At 41.8% G+C, this 22633-nt stretch overlaps 1 protein-coding gene across 4 annotated transcripts in view; it reads right to left on the reverse strand.

Annotated features, from left to right (window-relative positions):
* The window catches only part of P2RX1 (purinergic receptor P2X 1), a 96850-nt gene that overhangs the window by 11630 nt on the left and 62587 nt on the right, over positions 1-22633 (reverse strand). For all 4 annotated transcript variants that reach the window (XM_044287851.1, XM_044287850.1, XM_044287852.1 and 1 more), the window contains 5 exons: positions 13208-13310; positions 12776-12856; positions 10222-10363; positions 2051-2178; positions 1846-1936 (listed from right to left, as the gene is read on the reverse strand). In XM_044287851.1, coding sequence (XP_044143786.1) covers positions 1846-1936; positions 2051-2178; positions 10222-10363; positions 12776-12856; positions 13208-13310 — 545 coding nt within the window. The remainder of the gene's footprint in view (positions 1-1845; positions 1937-2050; positions 2179-10221; positions 10364-12775; positions 12857-13207; positions 13311-22633) is intronic.

Consider the following 22633-nt stretch of genomic DNA (forward strand, 5'->3'; position numbering starts at 1 on the left):
ACTACTTGACTTATAATGGCATGTGTGGGTGTATATTTTTTTCGGGGGAGGAACTATTTTATACTTTTGTCAGATTTTCTTTATTTCGTATTTTACAGTTTAATATATTTACTTATCTTTAATCATTTATACATTTTGCACAAATGGTATTTTTATCACTGACCTTGGCACCTTCCGAAAAAAGGTGGTGTGGGAGGTTCTTAATAAATCTCTCCATTTATGTTACACTACTGGGGCTCAGGGTAGCACATGATCTGTGTGTTCCCTGCTATCCCCATATATAGATACACCATTATCAGTGATCTTTATATGTAGGCAGACAGAGAAAATGTACCCTACCTCTGCCTGCCCCTGAGCCCATCAGCGCAAGGGCTGTTATTACCATATAATATGAGGCTATTCATCTTCTGTTTTATAATAGCATGTGCAGTGGCATATCTGCAATGTGGGCAGATCACGCAACTGCATTTTCAAGCAGCCGCCACTAGGGAGAGCTCAGTGAAAACATATGATTTCCATGATAACTTTATAAATTCCTATGCACTGAGCTCCGCCTAGTGGTGGCTGCAGGCAGCTTGCTATCTTTGTAATAGAAGAGAAGCAGGAGATTTATCAATGTATTTTTGTCAGTTGTTTGTTATAAATATATTGCGAAATACGGTGTTCAGAATGAGCGCCATATTATGAAGCAACCCTTCAAATTTTGCCAAAATAAAAGTTGAATAAGGTGGTTGAGGCTAAAGGCAATTTTTAAAATTGCTGTTTGTATTTAACGGGGTTAAAATATGTTTCAAGGACAGCATCAGTATCCCAAATCTTTGGAAGCGTCACGGTCACCAGCAGTAAGACTCTTTCCCGCTGTAAATGGTAGACATAAAAATAAAGATGACTTGGGAAAGGCTTGTGTAAAGCCGAAATGTTGCCTGTCTGCTGTGTTGGTTGTAAATAAATCTTGCACAAAGGAAGACGCTGGTCACGTTTCATCTTAAATTTTATGTCTATCTTCAGAATAGGTCATCAATATCAGATTGGTGGGGGTCTGACCCCCGCCAACCCCGCCGATCAGCTGTTTGAACACGCAAAATACGCAAGTGCTGTCTCCCTTCTCTCTTACTGAACGCCATAGACATAGTAGCAGCAAGCAGGAAGAGAGAAGTCAGATGGCACTGCGTGCATCTTCCCTTCATACAACTGATCGGGGGTGGGGGATGCCGGGTGTTGGATCCCTGCTTATCTGATCATCAATATTAAAAGCACAGAGAACCCCTTTAATTAAAATTTCTTCCATCAGGAGATACGGCCACTGCTGTGATCCAACAGCAGTGGCCGTGCATGCAAGGTAATATCTCTCTTTAGTCTGGTGGCAGGGCGGCAGTATGCATAAGCGTTCAAGCATTGTAGCTCCCGGTCCAGGCGCTGCTCTGCAGTGTCTCTGATCTCAGTGGAGGAATAGCCCTGGAGCCGTTCTATCCTGGAATGCACAGCAAACGCAACTGCTAAGCTCTGTAAAGCTATTCAGGGCTTAGAAAGTTCACTTGCTCTAAGCCATCGAGAGCACGCACATGCAGGCAAGCCGCGCTATGACATCACCACAGTGCTGCTTGTCTGTCAATCAAACAAAAGGTTCCCGCCCACTCAGCAGACAGGAAGTTGGGTGCGCTGGAGCAGCTGAAGAGGTAAAAGAAGGAGATGAGACAACACCTTTAATGTACACATACTTTCTGGATAGAGCTGCACCTATGTACAAGTGGCAGATATGATAAGCACTATATTACTGTATATTCATATTGAAAAATGGGTGATCTCTGTGACCTCCAATATAAAATACACGAAAGTGTACATTACCTCTCCATTCACAAGGATGTCGAAACGAATGCCAAAAACCTTGAATAATGTCCTTTTCCTTATTCCACCCTCCTTGTAGTACCTTGCATGTCTTTAAATGAAAAATATTGTAGACAACATTTTTTATTAAAACAAAAAAAAAATCTGCTCATTCTTTTGTGAACAAGCCCAAAAAAATTTCTTTATATAAAAACAACTGACCTACCTGAAGTTGAAGCCTTTCGAGACTGAGTTTTCATCGTGTAGGGCATGGAAGTTATATGTGGGTTTGCAGTATTTCAATGGCCAATCAAGATCACAGTGCCAGTCTATTACAATACTAATTGTTCCTCCCTGTGGCATAATACATTTTTTACCAGAATTAATAGTTATATGGTTTAAAGTATTATCAGTGTATGAGTGTGTGTATATATATATATATATATATATATATATATATATATATATATATATATATATATATATGTGTATATATATATATATATATATATATAAATATACACTACTCACAAAAGGTTTGAGATATTTGCCTTGTGGTTGAAATTTCAGGATGAACCTAAAATGCACTCTAACCAACAAGCTTAACGGCATTAATTCACAACAGGTGTTTGATCCATGAATCTCACAATAAATTTAATGGTTCAATTGGAATTGGTATTTAAACAGTCTACCTCATTATGCTGTTCACATTTTGACATCATGAGACCAAGACGACACCTAACAATTGATCAACAGTACCTCGCCATCGCAAGGCTTCAAGCAGCATGTTTTCAGATGGAAGTGAGAGAGGCACCCAAGTGTCACATCAGACCATTCAAAACCGTTTACATCACCATGGTCTGCATGCTAGACTGCCTGCAAGTGTACCTGACCACACTACAAGGCACAGGCATCATCGTATTGCATTAGCCAGGGAGCATCTACGCTGAATGAGGGAACAATGGGCATCAGTGCTGTTCACTGCTAAAAGTCGATTCACGCTAAACAGAAATGATGGCCACCAACGATGTTGTAGAGTGTTAGGGTAGTGTTGGTGTTACAGTGTGGGTAGGTTTGTCTAGTCAATACAGAACTGCCCTACACTTTGTGAATGGTACAGAGACAAGCCCATACTACCTCTGTACCCCAGAACCTCAATGACCTGAGGGCCGCCCTTCAAGAAGAGTGGGATACAATGCCTCAGCAGACAATAAGTCGACTTGTGAACAGCATGAGACATTGTTGTCAAGCTGTAATTGATGCTCAAGGTCACATGACAAGTTATTGAGACATTGACATTTTTGTGGAGGTATGCCCACAACTGTTGTTGGCTTTTGTATTAATAAATTGTTTGAGATGAGGAAATCACCAATGCATGCTTCTACTTAAATGCCCTACTTTCGTGATATATTACTGTAGCGCAAACTTTTTTACGTTTTACGACTGAAAATATGTCATATTCTAGGTTCTTCAAAGTAGCCACCTTTTGCTTTGATTACTGCTTTGCACACTCTTGGCATTCTCTTGATGAGCTTCAAGAGGTAGTCACCTGAAATGGTTTTCACTTCACAGGTGTGCCCTGTCAGGTTTAATAAGTGGGATTTCTTGCCTTATAAATGGGGTTGGGACCATCAGTTGCGTTTTGGAGAAGTCAGGTGGATACACAGCTGATAGTCCTTCTGAATAGACTGTTAGAATTTGCATTATGGCAAGAAAAAAGCAGCTAAGTAAAGAAAAATGAGTGGCCATCATTACTTTAAGAAATGAAGGTTAGTCAGTCCGAAAAATTGGGAAAAATTTGAAAGTGTCCCCAAGTGCAGTCACAAAAACCATCAAGCGCTACAAAGAAACTGGCTCACATGCGGACCGCCCCAGGAAAGGAAGACCAAGAGTCACCTCTGCTGCGGAGGATAAGTTAATCCAAGTCACCAGCCTCAGAAATCGCAGGTTAACAGCAGCTGAGATTAGAGACCAGGTCAATGCCACACAGAGTTCTAGCAGCAGACACATCTCTAGAACAACTGTTAAGAGGAGACTGTGTGAATCAGGCCTTCATGGTAGAATATCTGCTAGGAAACCACTGCTAAGGACAGGCAACAATCAGAAGAGACTTGTTTGGGCTAAAGAACACAAGGAATGGACATTAGACCAGTGGAAATCTGTGCTTTGGTCTGATGAGTCCAAATTTGAGATCTTTAGTTCCAACCACCGTGTGTTTGTACGACACAGAAAAGGTGAACGGATGGACTCTACATGCCTGGTTCCCACCGTGAAGCATGGAGGAGGAGGTGTGATGGTGTGGGGGTGCTTTGCTGGTGACACTGTTGGGGATTTATTCAAAATTGAAGGCATACTGAACCAGCATGGCTACCACAGCATCTTGCAGCGGCATGCTATTCCATCCGGTTTGCGTTTAGTTGGACCATCATTTATTTTTCAACAGGGCAATGATCCCTCCAGGCTGTGTAAGGGCTATTTGACCATGAAGGAGAGTGATGGGGTGCTGCGCCAGATGACCTGGCCTTCACAGTCACCGGACCTGAACCCAATCAAGATGGTTTGGGGTGAGCTGGACCGCAGAGTGAAGGCAAAAGGGCCAACAAGTGCTAAGCATCTCTGGGAACTCCTTCAAGACCGTTGGAAGACCATTTCAGGTGACTACCTCTTGAAGCCCATCAAGAGAATGCCAAGAGTGTGCAAAGCAGTAATCAAAGCAAAAGGTGGCTACTTTGAAGAACCTAGAATATGACATATTTTCAGTTGTTTCACACTTTTTTGTTATGTATATAATTCCACATGTGTTAATTCATAGTTTTGATGCCTTCAGTGTGAATCTACAATTTTCATAGTCATGAAAATAAAGAAAACCCTTTGAATGAGAAGGTGTGTCCAAACATTTGGTCTGTACTGTATATATATATATATATATATATATATATTATCCAAAAATATTTTTATTAAATTGCATTATTTTTATGACTTTTTGTGTGATTATCCATAGAAAAATTCTGAAATATTTCAGTTCTCACTCTAGCCATTGGAGCACGCACAATAAGCTTCCATTTACTGTTTTCTTCAGCTTATTTGTGGCTTTGCTGTGTAGACTAGGACAGGTTCAGCAGAGTAATTTAATTAGCATTTAATTGTGGGAGATTTATTCAGTTCTTTAAAACTGATTGCATATTCTTAGTATCATCTTACTTTTACTGCTTTAGTGGGCAGTGTAAAAACTGCAACGTTTCAAGATTATTTTGATGTGGGTAGTCACAAAAAGTTAATAGAGTTAATCCAAAATCTTATTTTTTCAATGATGCCTATCCATGATTAGGAAGCATTTTGGCATATGTTGAAATTATATAATATATATTATCAGTATAAATTGTGTCACTAGTGGGATTTAGAAAGTTAGTATTTGGGCATTTGTTTTGGGGTGACTCTTTTTTTTGCATTACATCTGGTAATCTTAATATTTTACACTATTATTGTCATTAAAAAAAAATTATAATTAGTGAGTATGTCATGCACTAAATGGACTGCCTTTGTGATCACTACAGGGTAAATGAATGACCAGGCAGAACTTCAACCATCAACAACTGATGTCCGGGCGTTACAACCCAAATGGGTTGTCATGGGATGTACAACCCTTTTAAAAGTGTTGTACCACTAATAACAATTATGTCCTATACACAAGATAGAGGATAAGTGTTTGATGGGTGGGTATCCAACCGCCATTTTGAAATAAATGCCTTCTTAAACAGCCTTTTGTCATCTAGTCATAGAAGCTGCTCCCGTATTTGAATTTGTAAATATAGATATTAAGTAAGGCTCAATTCACTCTGTTGTCAGAGGCTCCATTGGCAGTTTTGGCAGAAAGAATAACTCTTCCCTCGACAGCCAATATTAAAATCTGGGTCCACATTTAGTTGCAGAAAGGGAATTTGGTAACCACCCAAACATAGAAACATAGAATGTGTCGGCAGATAAGAACCATTTGGCCCATCTAATCTGACCAATATACTGAATACTATGACTAGCCCCTGGCACTATCTTATATGAAGGATGGCCTTATGCCTATCACTTGCATGCTTAAACTCCTTCACTGTATTTGCAGCTACCACTTTTGCAGGAAGGCTATTCCATGCATCCACTACTCTCTCAGTAAAGTAATACTTCCTGATATTACTTTTTAAACCTTTGCCCCGCTAATTAAAAACTATGTCCTCTTGTAGCAGTTTCCCCTTGTATCAATATCAGAACTCCAGCCCCTTAGGGGTTGTCTACTAACTGACATCCCTGCCCCACCCCTCAGAGTCCATGTATTCTAAAACACCTTTTGAATGTCTATGCAAAGCATCAGGTGTTATCCACAAGCCCTATCTTACCTCTATGGGATGTTGATCTTGCCAATTGACTCTCCAGTTCTTTGCTATTTCCTTAATTTGGAGAGGGACTTGGGTGTTTTATTCAAAGCTCAACAGAGGGATTGTCTATACACATAACACACAAATCCTTAATCGCGAGCAGGATACAAGAGGCTGGTTTTAAAATTATTTTTAAAGTGGTACAAGGTGCCCTGGCCTGAAACCTCATACCCCCTGCACTTCTCTCTGTTTGGAGTTGTGGCTGTTGCTGCATAGCTCATAAGCAGCACGCAATATAAAACCATTGCCTCTCAACTGCCATGGAACAGTGGAATGAGGCCCTGGTGGCTACTTTCTGGGAGGTGATGCTAGGGTGCATAAAGAATGAGTTGGCAGGTCAATATGTACTGTACCATCTACCATGGATGACTTGATTACCCTTACCACCCAGATTGCTATCCACTTTAGAGAGTGCCTCAAGGAATCTGCACATAAGCGGAGAGTTCTCAGACTGGCACCTTCTTTCAAAGGTACATACTCCCACCTTCTTCAACCCCTGGAGCCGGACAAAGTCCAATTGTCTGAGGGGAAGCTCCAATATAGAAACAGTGACTTGTGCATGTAATGCGTAGCCAAAGGTCACTATATGAGAACCCGTCTGCTCAAGGCAGGAAACTCCAGTGCCTATGGTCAACTGGAGAGATGAGACTAGACAGTCAAGCTCTCGCCAAAGTTGATACTTCATGTGCCTTTCTCACCCAATATGATGCTCTGGCACAGATCCACCTCTCGTTCTCCTCTCCTTCCCGGTGGGCCCTAAGCTGCCTAACCTGACCTCTGTTTGATCTCCATACTGACACTAAGCTGCCTGCCCCAACCTCAGTCTGTTTATCGGATTGCACGTACTCTGCCTGCCCTGACTTGGGCCCGTCCCTGACTACAGTTTTGTCTGACCCCTAGGTGCTCTACACCAGTGTCCCATGACCCCTCGGATCAGCTGTCCACCAAACAGAGACTACTCCAAGAGGTAGCTGGGGATACCCTGCAGTGAACTCTAGATCCCTGTGTAGGGGTTAAAGAGTGTATACCGGGAACTGCCAGGATAATCCATTTAGGAGTAGCCCCAATTTAAATCAGTTCACACCCACTGCATAACAGCACCCACAACAAGTGCTTAACTCACTTCCTTTCTGGGATTCACATCCCCACCCATCCCTTGGTTAAACTTGATGGACCTATGTCTTTTTTCAACCATATTAACTATTTAAACTATGTAACTCCTGATACCATTGTATGTGTTTTCAAAATTCTGATCTATTTTTCTCTCATATTTTCTTTCTCCTTCCTTCTTCGCCCAGAAGGTAGCCATATCTGTTCTCCTTCTCTCTATAATTTTTCTAAGGAAATTGCCCAATAATTTCTATTAATAAGACCAGTCTTTAATATTGATTGGACCCTGAGCAATAATTTACTTGGGCCTTCCCACACCCTAGCATGCAATCACGCCTCCATCACAACACACATACAAAACAAAAATCCACACACCTCGTAGAGTAGTAAACTTTAATCATGATGAGTGGCCACTAGAGGTGTTCCTTGGCAGTAATGTAAATACTGCCTTTTTTTCTGAAAAGGCAGTGTTTACATTAAAAAGCTTGCAGATACATGCTATAGACACCAGAACTACTACGTTTAGCTGTTGTGGTTCTGGTGACTATAGTGTCCCTTAATATAGACAAACAAAATCTTAGTTTACTACTTTTCCATCCTCCTCCTATCTTCTGGACAAATCATCCTACCACCCCCAATACTGTGCCGCTGTGCTCCCCAATACTATACTGCAGAAACAGATAAACCACCTGATAACAGTAGTACCAGGCAAATAGTGCCCTTCAATAATTATTAACCCACAGTGACCTAAAATAACTGCGCCCAGCAAATAGTGCCCCTGACACTAATGTTGTAAACATAACGTCCCCCAAAAATAATTGTGGTAAGCTAATACTGTGCCAAGGTGCCCCCACACTAACAGTGCTCCCAAAAGTCCCACCAATAGGAATAATTCTCTGCTAGAGCACAAATGGTAGTAATAGTGCTCCTACAGTGCCCCCAACATTTCCCCACTGTGCCCCAGAAGTAATAATGCTCCCATAGTGCCCATACTAGTAATCATGTTCCCCATAGACCCCCAGTAGTAATAAAGCCCATCATAATGCCCCTAGTAGTAATAATTCTCCTTATAATGTGCCAGTGCAAAAAAATACCCCCTTTTAATACCACCAGTTGAGCTAATGTCCCCATAGTGCCCCCATAATGTGCCAGTATAAAATACCCCTATATAGTGCCCCCAGAAAATGCCACCATCCTTCCTAGTGCTCCCACCAGTATAAAATGCCCATATATAGTGCCCCAGTAGATGCCCTCAGTGTCCCCCATAATTTGCAAGTATAAAATACCACTTCTTAGTGCCCCCATAGATGAGCCCATAGTACTCCTCTCTCCCCTTCCCCATAGTACCCACCATAATGTGCCCCAGTATAAAATGCCCCTATACAGAGACCCCCATATAATGTACCCCTTCTTTGTGGCCCCAGTAGAAGCCCCCATAGTGTTCCTCTCGCCCCTTCCCTGATATAAAATACCCCTTCTTTGTGGCCTCAGTAGATGCCCCCATAGTGCCCCCAATAATGTGCCAGTAAGAAGTGCCCCAATATATGCCCCCATAGTGCCACCCAATAATTTGCCAGTAAAAAGTGCCACCAATAATGTGCCAGTAACAAGTGCCCACATATATGCCCCCACAGTACCCCCAATTATGTGCCAGTAACAAGTGCCTCCATAGATGCCCCCCAATCATGTGCCAGTAACAAGTGCCCCCATAGATACCCCCAATCATGTGTCAATAACAAGTGCCCCCATATATGCCCCCCAATCATGTGCCAATAACAAGTGCCCCCATAGATGCCCCCCAATCATTTGCCAGTAACAAGTGCCCCCATAGATGTCCCCCAATCATGTGCCAGTAACAAGTGCCCCCATAGATTCCCCCCAATCATGTGCCAGTAACAGGTGCCCCCCAGAGATGCCCCCCAATCATGTGCCAGTAACAAGTGCCCCCATAGATTCCCCGCAATCATGTGCCAGTAACAAGTGCCCCCATAGATGCCCCCCAATCATGTGCCAGTAAGTAGTAACATATAAAAAAATAAACACTTATACTTACCTCCATCAGGCTGGCAGCGATGCAGGCCTCTTCCGGCTTGTGTCCCGCGCTTTATGGCTCAGGCGGCGCGATGACGTCATAACTCCGCCTGCATCGGCCTCTGATAGGCTGCAGGCCTAGTGCGTGCAGCCTATCAGAGGAACAGGGAAGGAAGACGCCTCTCCCTCCCCTGCCCCGCCGCAGCACAGCTATCTGTATCGCTGTTCTTAGAACGGCGATACAGATTACTATGAAGATGAGTGCTTCCACAAGGGAAGCGCTGATCTCCCTGTGCCCTGCCGCCACGCCGCCTGGGGCCATCGTGTCACTTTGCCCAATTGGCTGTGCGGCCCTGCTAGCGACCCCTGAAATTTTGCAAAATTGGCAACGACCTCCCCCCCTTCCACGCTACGCCACTGGTCAGTGGGGCTCAAAAGGGAGCTGCCTTGGGCACCCCAGGAGCAACTGGGCCTGGGGCAGCTGCCCCTTTTGCACCACGTTAAAGATGGCCCTGAATAAGACTTATATTCCACATCTGAGCATGTCTTAGACAGTTATTGAGCTTTACTAACCAGTTTATTTTTTCAATTTTGAATATGTTTTGGTCAGCAAGCCAAAAATGACATGTACTGTTTCTAAGTGTGCTGAAGCCTGGAAGACCCACCAATAACGTCAGTGTGATACCTGTGGTATCTATTGTTCAATGAATCTGACAGGAAGTGTGACTTCTGTTATAAATATAAGCCACAATGGGAGTTTGAAGCTAAACAGTATTTAAATAGTATGCACTGAAGCTAACTACAATAAATAACTAAAGATCTACATTAATTTTACCTTTCGTGCTATGTCTCTGAATTTCTGTCCTGTCTGCTCCACAATATATCCCAGTCGAATTACAGGACACAATGGGTCTGTATCTTTATGATAAGTACAGGTTTTGAGGTAACTGCTGGTTACCGTCTCCACTAGATTCTGTCTAAAAAATAATACAAATACATTTATAGCAATATATATTCTAATGATGAACATCTACTTAACTGAAAATGAACACTTCAACTTTATAATGGTTTTGCTTACTTACCTCAGATCAATTAACTCAATGAGGGCTGGATTATACAATTTTCTGGATTATACAATTTTTTGAAGAGACATTTGCTTCAGAATCCTTACAATTTAGGGGCTTCTATCACTTGTACTCCTATGTGGCCTTCCATCTAACACTCTTGTACCTCTCAAACCTATTCTCAACTCTGCTTCCCAGTTAAACCACTTCTTCCCTTGTTTCCACTCTGCTGCCCCCCTCTGCCAGTCCCTTCACTGGCTTCCCACTGCTAGCGAATTCAGTTTAAAATACTAACAACTACACATAAGGCTGTCCACAACCTGTCCCCTCCTTACATCTTTCACCTGCTTTTCAAATACATCCACACACATAATTTCCAATCTTCAGAGGACCTCCTTCTCCTCTCGTCTACAAGGTTTGTCACGAGCATCCGCCATACTCTGGAACTCGCTACCACAGCAGATCAGACTCTCCATTAACATCCAAACCTTCAAAAGCAACCTGAAAACAAACCTCTTAAGAAAGCCTACCACCTGCACTGAGCATGCTGCCACCACACAGCTAAATGAGCACCTTTTACCTTCACCTTCACTTGTAGATTATAGGCTCTTGCGGGCAGGGTCTTCTCCCCCTCTGTACCAGTCGGTTAATAGTTTAATATTTATCATATTTGTATTTTTTACATTATGTATGTGTAACCCCCTCTTAACCCTTTCACTACACAACTGGTAAAAACGGCACCAGCTGCACCATGGCCGGCAGGTCTCTGCTGTTTCAAACAGAAGAGGCCTGCAGCTAAAGACCGTGACCGGCAATGCTGCCGATCATGGTCATTAAAGCTTTTAAATACCATGATCAAGTGCTGGATCGCTTTCTTGAATTGACCCAGTACTTTTGCAAATATCTGTACTGAACAGGTCCAGCACAAGCAGAGTGCTGAAGTCTTCTTAATACACAGCGTGCATCAGGGAATCCTCGAATTCATGAATTCTCAGCTATCCCTGTTCCCTGACGCTGATTGATATTTTTATTCCTATTGAAACAGGGTGGCAGAGAGAGTCATACATGAATGTATTCTCCCTGTAAAGAGCCTCACTATGAAATACTGATTTTATTAGTGTTTTTTCCTTTTTGCCGTATTCTTCATAGTCATTTCTTTGCTGGATGCAACTCTTGGCTAACTAATAAAAGGCAATCTCAGACGGGGACCCCAAAACATATGTCGAAAATGTATTTGATCAGTAGAGAAGAAAAAAAAAGAACTTGATTGCAGCACTTCCCCTTAAGAACTGAGCTAGCTTTATTTGACAATGAAATCGATAAAACATTGGATGCCTACATTCCCCATGCCAATGATGGTTAATAGTCCAATATGACAAGTTTTTCCCAAAAATAGGACAGCAATGATACCATAGGCAAGATAGGTAACATTGTAAAGTTGGTATCAAGACCGCCCTTGTTGAGTGGAGTTGAATGGCAGTATAATACCTTATAAAACAATAGAAAGATACATATTTCATTATAGTTCAAATAAAAGAACAAATAATCAAGATTTGGTAAAAGTTCATTGTACGGAAAATGAAGAAATTATGTTAAAAAGTGCTTTAATAACAGAGTGTTGGAGCAAGGTTCAAGAATGTTTTCCACAGTACATGCCCTCCTAAATGTAATTCTGTGTTTCTTTGGAAGAGATTTGCTTAATGCAGGATTCTTTAAAAGTACATGGCAATGTTTGGCTAAGCTGTTTCTAATAATTCTGTGGGAGTGGTTGTAGGTGGAAATTAAATGCGTTAACCTGGGTCATTGTTTTGGGTATAATGCACTCTGCTTGGAATAATTTGAATGCTCTCCGATAGAATTTGTTAATCTCAGCGGATGGAAACCTTTTCTCTCTAAAGTGGTTTTTTTTTCATAATATTACAATTACGACAAATTGTTTTAAATTGTCCAAAAGGAATATTGTTTTTCGACTTCTTGTAGTGTGAACTGCGATAGTCAAGGAAACTGTCCACCTTTTTGAAAAAGGTCTTGCTGATGATGCGATTGTTAGACATACGATGTAATGGATCCTGAAAATTCTAGGCCCCACTTGTTTTTTATTAAGATAATTAATGACATCATGAAAAGTGTTGGATGGCCCCTCCAATGGTTAGAATAGATAAAATCGGTCTCAAAAGTGCCCATATGCAAACTCGCAAAGCTGGGCATAAAAAGCGGACCCATTGCTGTTCCATGCATTTCATAAATAAGTAAAAAAATAACATTTTATTTACAGCTACCAAAATAAATCCATAGTGAAAATGTTAGTATGTATGTTATACATACCTATTAATTTTATGTCTAGGAAAGCTAATACTGTTTTTTATAAACAAAGTGAAGTTTTCTGCCTGCAACAATAATGGAGGGCTGTAAAATAAAAAAAGAACATAGTAATTAGACTGTGAGCTCTATCAAGCATATAAGGCCATAAATGCAGTTGCATTAGATCAGCAGCCTCATATTACATTATATTGACATTACTAACAAGGACAAACACCCATTGGCAAAAACATCAGTGTATTTCATACATTAACTATTTTTTAGTAGAATGCATCAGTGTGACATTTTGACAGCTGTCAATAAAAGCAATAATAATGGAGTGTACCTAAAATGAATATGGATAGGCACCTCAAAATGCAACTTCTGATTTAACACATGAAAACACCAAAAGGAATTAGCAAATATATTAGGAAATTGCTCTGATTGAGAAGAACATACTTAGGAATAACATGGTCATTTTCCACAGGACACCAAGCATAGACTTCACAAGACGTTTCAGAACTTTCATTGTTGATAGCTATGCAATTTCCAGTGAGGAGACCTGAAGTTAACAAAACATATGTAATAAGGAAACAAAATGTTCCTGTATATCTTGTACTCTATTGGTATGCAATTATAATAACATTTTGTGTGCTCTTATAATTAATTTGACTTTTAAACATTCTGAAATTAAGAGCATATACAGTACTGTACAAAATCTTTTATAATTCTTTTCAAGTTAACAATAACTCAGTATCAGAAAAGAGAAACTTTCATATTAGAAACTTTGCCAGAAGCCTCCAATGTTAAATATAACATCAAACATAACATGATTTAGTTTCTCCACTCTTTACTTTTGTGACCCCTACTGTAATTAATTCATGTTCCTCAGCTTATAACCAGGTGTATTCTTCTAATAGAAAAAGTTCCCATTAGTGTTACTGCAACCATTTTTTTTTCTTTTTACACATTCAAACAACTAATAACGCAAACCACCTTGATTTTATGTAATATTGCTAGAGATGAGCGAATCGAAGCTGATGAAGTGGAATGCTATCCGAATTTCCGGAATTATTTGATCCACACCGAATCCGAATTTCCTCACGCTTCGTGGTAATGAATCGCATTTTTTCCTAAAATGGCTGCTGCACATGTTAGGACATGGAGCAAGGAAGTATGGGAACGAGGAATCACCCACAATGCCATGCATGCAGGCAATCAGCAGCCCGCCAGCCCTGTGATGTCACAGCCCTATAAAGATAGGGCTTGGATTCAGCCATTTTCCAGTGTACTTAGTGCAGGGAGAGACGTTAGCAGGCACTAGGGACAGTGCTCGGAAAGACTTGAAAACGTGTTTTGCTCAATAGAAGTTCAGGGAAAGAGCATTAGAAGTGTAGGGAAAGGATAGGCAGGAATTATTCCACAGTATTGAAGCAGAACAGGGTCCAATTGGGGAGTGTACAGCCTGGGAAATAGGAGCAATCCTATTACACCTCGCTGCACTGACTGCAGATACAAAGTGCCATTATACTGCTGCTCATTTCAGATTTGCAATACCTCTGTAATTCCAGCAAACCGTTCTTGTTATTGGAGTCTTATTAGCCCTTGTGCGGTGCAGTTATATTTATGTTCTAAAGCCCTTTTTTGTCGTGTATTAGTGGGGAGAAAAAAGGGGGCTTATTAACCGTTGAGTGTTGAAGTGAGAAAATTACAGCCCTTTTTTGGCGTGTATTAGTGGCAAACAAAAAAATGCAGTGGGGCAAAAAAGTATTTAGTCAGCCACCAATTGTGCAAGTTCTCCCACTTAAAAAGATGAGAGACTTGTAATTTTCATCATAGGTATACCTCAACTATGAGAGACATAATGAGAAAAAAAATCCTGAAAATCACAGTCTGATTTCTAAAGTATTTATTAGCAAATTATGGTGGAAAATAAGTATTTGGTCAATAGCAAAAGTTCATCTCAATACTTCGTTATATACCTTTTGTTGGCAATGACTGAGGCTCCTCTAGAGCAGTGATGTTTTGGGGCTGTCACTGGGCAACACAGACTTTCAACTCCCTCCAAAGGTTTTCTATGGGGTTGAGATCTGGAGATTGGCTAGGCCACTCCAGGACCTTGAAATGCTTCTTACGAAGCCACTCCTTCATTGCCCGGGCGGTGTGTTTAGGATCATTGTCATGGTGAAAGACCCAGCCAGGTTTCATCTTCAATGCCCTTGCTGATGGAAGGAGGTTTTCACTCAAACTCTCATGATACATGGCGCCATTCATTCTTTCCTTTACACGGATCAGTCGTCCTGGTCCCTTTGCAGAAAAACAGCCCCAACCCATGATGTTTCCACCCCCATGCTTCACAGTAGGTAAGGTGTTCTTTGGAAGCATTCTTTCTCCTCCAAACACGACGAGTTGAGTTTTGACCAAAAAGTTCTACTTTGGTTTCATCTGACCATATGACATTCTCCCAATCCTCTTCTGGATCATCCAAATGCCCTGTAGCAAACTTCAGACGGGCCTGGACATGTACTGGCTTTAGCAGAGGGACATGTCTGGCACTGCCGGATTTGAGTCCCTAGTGGCGTAGTGTGTTACTGATGGTAGCCTTTGTTACTTTGGTCCCAGCTCTCTGCAGGTCATTCACTAGGTCCCCCCATGTGGTTCTGGGATTTTTGCTGACCGTTTTTGTGATCATTTTGACCCCATGGTCAAAATGATCTTGCGTGGAGCCGCAGATCGAGGGAGATTAATAGTGGTCTTGTATGTCTTCCATTTTCTAATAATTGCTCCCACAGTTGATTTCTTCACACCAAACTGCTTGCCTATTGCAGATTCAGTCTTCCCAGTCCTGTGCAGGTCTACAATTTTATTTCTGGTGTCCTTCGACAGCTGTTTGGTCTTGGCCATAGTGGAGTTTGAAGTGTGACTGTTTGAGGTTGTGGACAGGTGTCTTTTATACTGATAAGTTCAAACGGGTGTCATTAATACAGGTAACGAGTAGAGGACAGAGCAGCCTCTTAAAGAAGAAGTTACAGGTCTGTGAGAGCCAGAAATCTTGCTTGTTTGTAGGTGACCAAATACTTATTTTACCGAGGAATTTACCAATTCATTTTTCAGAAATCCTACAATGTGATTTCCTGTATTCTTTCCCCCCATCCTGTCTCTCATAGTTGAAGTGTACCTATGATGAAAATTACAGTCCTCTCTCATCTTTTTAAGTGGGAGTGGCTGATTAAATACTTTTTTGCCCCACTATATATTATTTGCCGTTCACTGCTGCAGTTATATGTTTTAAAGCTTTTTTTTGGCGTGTATTAATGGGGAAAGAGAAAAAGGGCTTATTAGTCCTTGTGTGGTGAAGTTGGAAAATTACAGCCCTTTTTGGCGTGTATTAGTGGCAAAAAAAATTTGGGGCCGTTAACAGCTGAAGTTATATGCTTTAAAGCCTTTTTTGGCATGTATTAGGGTACATTCACACTAGCGTTTTTCTTTTCCGACGCTGAGTTCCGTCCTAGGGGCTCAAATCCGGAAAAGAACTGATCAGTTTTATCCTAATGCATTCTGAATGGAGAGTCAGTCCTTCAGGATGCATCAGGATGTCTTCAGTTCAGTCTTTTTGACTGATCAGGCTTTTCAGAAAAACGTAGCATGCAGTATTTTTACCTCCGGCCAAAAAGCCTGAACACTTTGACTGAACGCCTGATCAGGCTTTTTTCCCATTGACTTGCATTAACGCCGGATCCGGCCCCGTGTGTTCAGTCAAAACGGATCCAGCTTTTGCATGTTAAACCCTAAAAATGTGAAAAAAAAGTTAAAGTCCATAAATGGCGGATCCGTTTTTTCCAATGCATTTTTCCATTGTGATCGAAAGCCTGATCAGGATTCAAATGTAATCCGTTTTCACACGTTTTTCCGGATCCGGCGGGCAGTTCCAGTGTCGGAATTGAACGCCGGATTAAAACAACGCTAGTGTGAAAGTAGCCTTAGTTGGAGAAAAGGACTTATTAGAAGTTGTGTGGTAAAGTGAGAAAATTAAAGCCCTTTTTGGCGTGTATTAGTGGCAAAAAAAATATTATTTGCCTTTCAGCAGTGAAGTTCCATTGTACTACAGCCATTTACGGGGTGTATTAATAGGATAGATAGGTATGTCCTATTAGCCGTTCTGCGGTGAATTGTGATTGTTATATATATTTTTTTTTTGGGTGTATTAATAGGAAAAAGTCTTATTAGCTGGTCTGCAGTGAACCGACATTGTCATACAGCCATTGTTGGGGTTTATTAATTGGATAAATAAGTACTTATTATTAGCCATTCTGCAGTGAAATTACATTGTCATACAGCCATTTTTGTTTATTAATAGAAAAAATAAGTACTTCTTTTTAGTTGTTCTGCTAAGAATTTGCATTGTCACTCAGTGGTGAAATTTGTTTGTGACACAGCCTTTTTGGGGAAAATTGATGGGTGATTGTATCTTCCGTAGGGACTAACAATTCGTCGATTAGCCATTCAGTGGTGAAATTTGTTTGTGATACAGCCTTTTTTTTTGCAAAATTGGTCGGTAGCTGTAACTACGGTCAAGGACAATATATGTCCTTGATGGCCCACTGGGTAAATGTGGTTCCTGCCCAGCCACACCAGCAACTTGTCCAGGTGACGCCGCTTCCACGTTCTGACGCTGTTGGTCCTGCGACAATGTCCACCTCTGCCTCCTCATCCTCCACCGTGTCCTCAGCCGCCACTGCAGGGACAATTTACAGTGCTCCTCAAGCATACCACATGTGCAGGGCACAGCAGTGTCACGCTGTTCCACACTTCGTTTGCCTGGGCGAACGGAGTTACACAGGGGAGGAACTGCTCCATGTCCTTCATAAAGAAATCAAATTCTGGCTTTCTCCGCAACAACTCAAGATCGGAAAGAACATTGCGTTGGCGCTGTGTCAAGGAGGGCTGAGCCATGCGCCCTGCATAGCACACTTGTTCAATCGGGTTGTAAAATGGTTCCTGAAGTATTCCACCCATCTACAAGACATCCTAAAAATGGCCAGGAAACTTTGCATGCAATTCAGCCACTCGTACACCGCCAAGCACAGTGTCATGCTTCTGTGTGGGAGGGAAACACCACACTGAGCATAGGAGGGAAGGGGGGAACAGGAAAGCAGGCCTGAGAAGTAGGGAAGGAAGATGGACACCTCCTAGTGAAAACCCTAACCAAAATCTGGACTGACTACCAGTATGAACAGACCCCAAAGGTAGGTCAGTTCATGCGCAGGAATACCTAGAGTCCTATCTAGCCCTATAGGACCCTGGTACTAATGGCAGGGACGAGACGACCTATTCCTTCAAAAGGGAGGATGAACAGGAGTCCCCTTCAGGCCTAATACAAACAATAAGGAAATGCAACACATAGAACCCAAACAAAATGCAAAAGGTAAAGACTTAACTTCAAAGGAGCAATGGAAACACCAGGAACTCAGCCGAGATCCAACCACAATCTATCCAATAGTCCCAACAGAAGCTATAAACCGCACAGCATTGTGGGAGAAGAAACTATAAATAGAGAAGGTTAAATGACCCTAATAGCCACACCTGGGGAAAGAAGGTGTGGCAAACACCATAAACAACACAGACTTCATTTGATACAAACGGAAAACATGTCAGATCATACCACGTGTGGCCAGTCTCACCGATCTCCTGCCACCGGTCGCGGGAATGTCTGTGACACACACCCTCAAGCGTGCAGCGGCAGAATGGCATTCCCCAACATCGGCTGATATACAACGTTTCCACCCGTTGAAACTCCACCCTCCATAGGTTGGACCGACTATACGAACAGAGAAAGGCCATAAACGATTTCTTGATAATCCAAGCGGAAAGAGGTACTCTCCTCTCCTGTGTAACTTCGATGTTAGCCAGTGGCAGCTCATGCGTGACACCTGCCGTTTACTCATGCCCTTTGAGGAGGCCACTTTATTTGTCAGTCACCAGGACTACGGGATGAACAACATCATTACACTGTTTCATATCCTGGAAAAGATGCTGGCAAATCTGGCTGGTCAGGGGACTGGAGACGTGGTGCCTATATCTCACAGCCACATGAGCCCTGTGGGGGCTGAACTGGAGGAGGAGGAGGACATTGGAGCACAAGCAATGTGTAGTGAAATGGGTGTTTTTTCTACACAGGTGACAAGAGAGGAGGAGCAGGAGCAGCCGGAGGAGCAAGAGGGAGATGAGAAAGACGAGGCAGATGACCCAGGCACACCGTGGAAGTATGCAGTGGAGATGAAGGCAGGGAGTCCCTCCAAGTCATTTGCGCAAATACATGCTCACTTGCTTCTGTTGTGACAGTCGAATTGTCACCATTCGCCATAGGGATGACTACTGGCTCTCCACCATGTTAGACCCTCGCAACCGGTCCAAAATTTTACATCCGCTGAGAGGGAGGACAAACGTAACTTCTATAGAGACATCCTATGTAGTCAGAAGGGAAAATAATAGCATTCTGAATACAGAATGCATAGTAAAATAGCGCTGGAGGGGTTAAAAAAATTTTACAAAAATTTAACTCACCTTAATCCACTTGATCGCTCAGCCGACATCTCCTTCTGTCTTCATCTTAGCTGTGTACAGTAACAGGACCTGTGGTGAAGTCACTCCGGTCATCACATGGTCCATCACAAGATCCATCACCATGGTAAAAGATCAAGTGATATCCGGAGTGATGTCACCACAGGTCCTGTTACTGCACACAGCTAAGATGAAGACATAAGGAGATGCCGGCTGCGCAATCAAGTGGAATAAGGTGAGTTAAATTATTATTATATTTTTTTTTAACCCCTCCACCGCTATTTTACTATGCATTCTGTATTCAGAATGCTATTATTTTCCCTTATAACCATGTTATAAAGGCAAATAATACAATCTACAGAACACCGATCCCAAGCCCGAACTTCTGTTTTGCACTCGCGCGGAAAAATCGCACGTTTTCCTGCAACGCACACGCACATTTTCCCGCAACGCCCGTGTGAAACCAGCCTAAGCGTTTAATAAAACAGGTTTTGTAGACATCTATGTGGAATCAGCTGACAACGGTGTAAAAGGAGTGCGCTTTTTCTTGACGCTAACATCGACCTGTAAGGCTGCGTTCATACATGAGTTATTTTGTCAGTTTGTGCCCCGTAACTGGCCAAATAGGTGAAGTGTGCAGTGATTCTAAGAGCGACGCCTGTCATCTGCATGTCGTACTGACTCACAGTATTATTTCACTACCACAGCAGATTCCCTATGCGTGTTACTGCACAGTGTTCTACACCACTATACAGGCTCTCTGCACCCAGGAAATAGCTGTGTTTTAACGTAATTCGCAGCGAATAAATTCGGATCGAATCGTTTCGGAAAATACGGCGAACCAACCGAATCGAATTTTAGAAAAATTCGCTCATCTCAAAATATTGCTAATGGATACAATATTGAAGACATTAGACATTATTCTTTACTGTATTTTAAAGTCACATTAAAGGGGTTGTCCGGTCAAAACTAACTTAGGGTCATGGCACTTTGCACACAGTTTTGAAGGGGTTTTCCGGGAATAGCTAATGTTTAAGCCAGGGGTGCACAACCTTTTTTGGTCTGAGAGGTGCATTATCATATTGCTCTATGTCAAGGGGCCGCCAATTATACAGGCCAATGAAAAGTGACTGGGGAGGAATGTTCACTATCACAGTCATTCCTCCTTCATTTACTTATATTGATTGTTGGTAGCCCATCCCTGATTACACGAGGAGATGTGCTGATGATAATTGTACATCTTTCATCCTGATAAAACATGCAAATCAGCCAACAAATGAGTGATTCCTTGTTTATAGGCTGATCGGCGGCACAGTTATACAGGCCCGATATCAGGAACGAGCTCTCCTATGAACACTTGTTCCCAATAATTGTCTTCAATATCGTGCAGTGTAATAGGGGCTTAATCGGATTTACCAGTAAATATGATTTTTTTTTAACAAGTTCCTGCAGTATAGCCCCTGAAACTGAAGAGTTATACTTACCTGCTCCCTGCCGCTCTGGTCCTCCGCACTGGCCCTGCTTCCTCCATTTTCTGGTCCCTACGCTGTTTTTACCTGGCAGTGCATGAGCCTAGTCACTTGCACAGCTCCAGCCAATGACTGGCTTTAGTGGTGATGTGACCACAAGCAGCATGCCAACGTTGAAGCAAATCATTGGGGTATGATGATGTCCAGGTATAAAGAGTGCAGGGACCAGAAGATGGAGGCAACAGGGGCAGTACGGAGGACTGGAGTAGCATGGAGCAGAGCAGATGAGTATGAATCTTCTGTTTCAGGGGCCATGCTGTGGGAACATCAGTGCTTTCTTTCACTTCAGAGGATGGGCTCACTGGTTATTACCAGCTCCCGCCAATCCAGTTACAGGCGCCATGCAGTAACCAGTAAGCACTTTATCTTACTAGCATGGAGAGCACTCATTAGTTAACACTTTAATGACCAAGCCTGAAAAGGCCTCAATGACCAGGCACTTTTTTGTGATTCAGCACATGTGGTGGTTTAAACAGTTGTAACTTTTATGTTGGACTACATAAATTATTTTTGCAACTATTTTTACATAGCACATAGGGCTTTATAATTATTTCATGGCTAATAAAAGGAGGTCCAGAGTATGGGACCACCCCTCTATGACTTCCATATACCCTATTAGGGCATATGGACAGGAGTTGTCTTCATGAGCAGTGAATGTCTAAAGACACCTCTAAATATTCTCTATAGGTATAAGAGTATTTTTTTGGGTTCAATACACGGTACTTATATATTGACTTAAATAAGAGCATCAGAGAAGACTCTGTCTAAGTCACATTTGATGTTATTGACTCAAAGGAAACATCATTTTCATACATTGTAATAGCACACACGGGTGTCTGTATAGTTACAGACTATTTTGAATTATATTAAACTAAGCAAGGTAAGGAAAAATAGCTATACTAAGAAGCAAATTAAGACTTTAGTGACTTAACAGGAAAGACAACGTTGTCCCCACCGAGTTTCAAATGTTATATGTATTTGCTGAGAAAGGCACACCATTTTTTGTATGTCTGTGTCCCTTCATTTGATGAGATAACTCCTTGCTGAACAGTCTGGCTTCAATAAAACTGAGAAATCTCCTTGTGAGTCATGTGTTTTAAAGGGAATCAGTTTTAGTTATCTAAGCACCATAAAAAACATATCACCCCACACACTATGCTGCATTGGGGCTCATGTACATGTCCAAACCGTTTGCACAAAGCCTAGGATTTGTATAACTTCTTGCCACACTGGAGATAAACAGTTCAAATATTTTCTTTACAAAACATACTGAAGGGTTTATGTCTTTTATGACAGCGGAAATAATGGTAGTTAACTGACTTTCCAGGAAGCGATGAAGTACAGATCTCCCTGATAGAGACCAGGGAGTGAAAAGGGAGATCCAAATAGAGCTTCTTATTGTGTATAGTGATTTACTGTCTAAGATAGACCTCACATTTTATAATAGAGTTGTCAGTAAACGGGTTGTGTACATCTGTGGAATACTTACCGTGAAAGCAGACCATTCCACTGCTGTGGAGCCTGTGGTGAGGACAAGCCCGGCAATGAACTTTTTATGCTTCCCAACACAAAACAATAGCATTTTCCTGCAGCCACCACTAGGAGAAGTTCAGTGCACAGAAAATGTACAAGTTGCATTGAGTTCAATGGTAACTGTATACATGCCTATGTACTTAGCTTCCTTTAGTGGTGGCTGCCAGCAGCCAGTTTTATAGAACAGTGCATTTGTAAATCTTTACAAATTTATTCAAAAGGAAAAGGTAAAATTTCACATGGACATAAGTATTCAAACCCT

Source organism: Bufo gargarizans, chromosome 3 (genome assembly GCF_014858855.1).
Source record: "Bufo gargarizans isolate SCDJY-AF-19 chromosome 3, ASM1485885v1, whole genome shotgun sequence".
Classification (NCBI taxonomy): domain Eukaryota; kingdom Metazoa; phylum Chordata; class Amphibia; order Anura; family Bufonidae; genus Bufo; species Bufo gargarizans.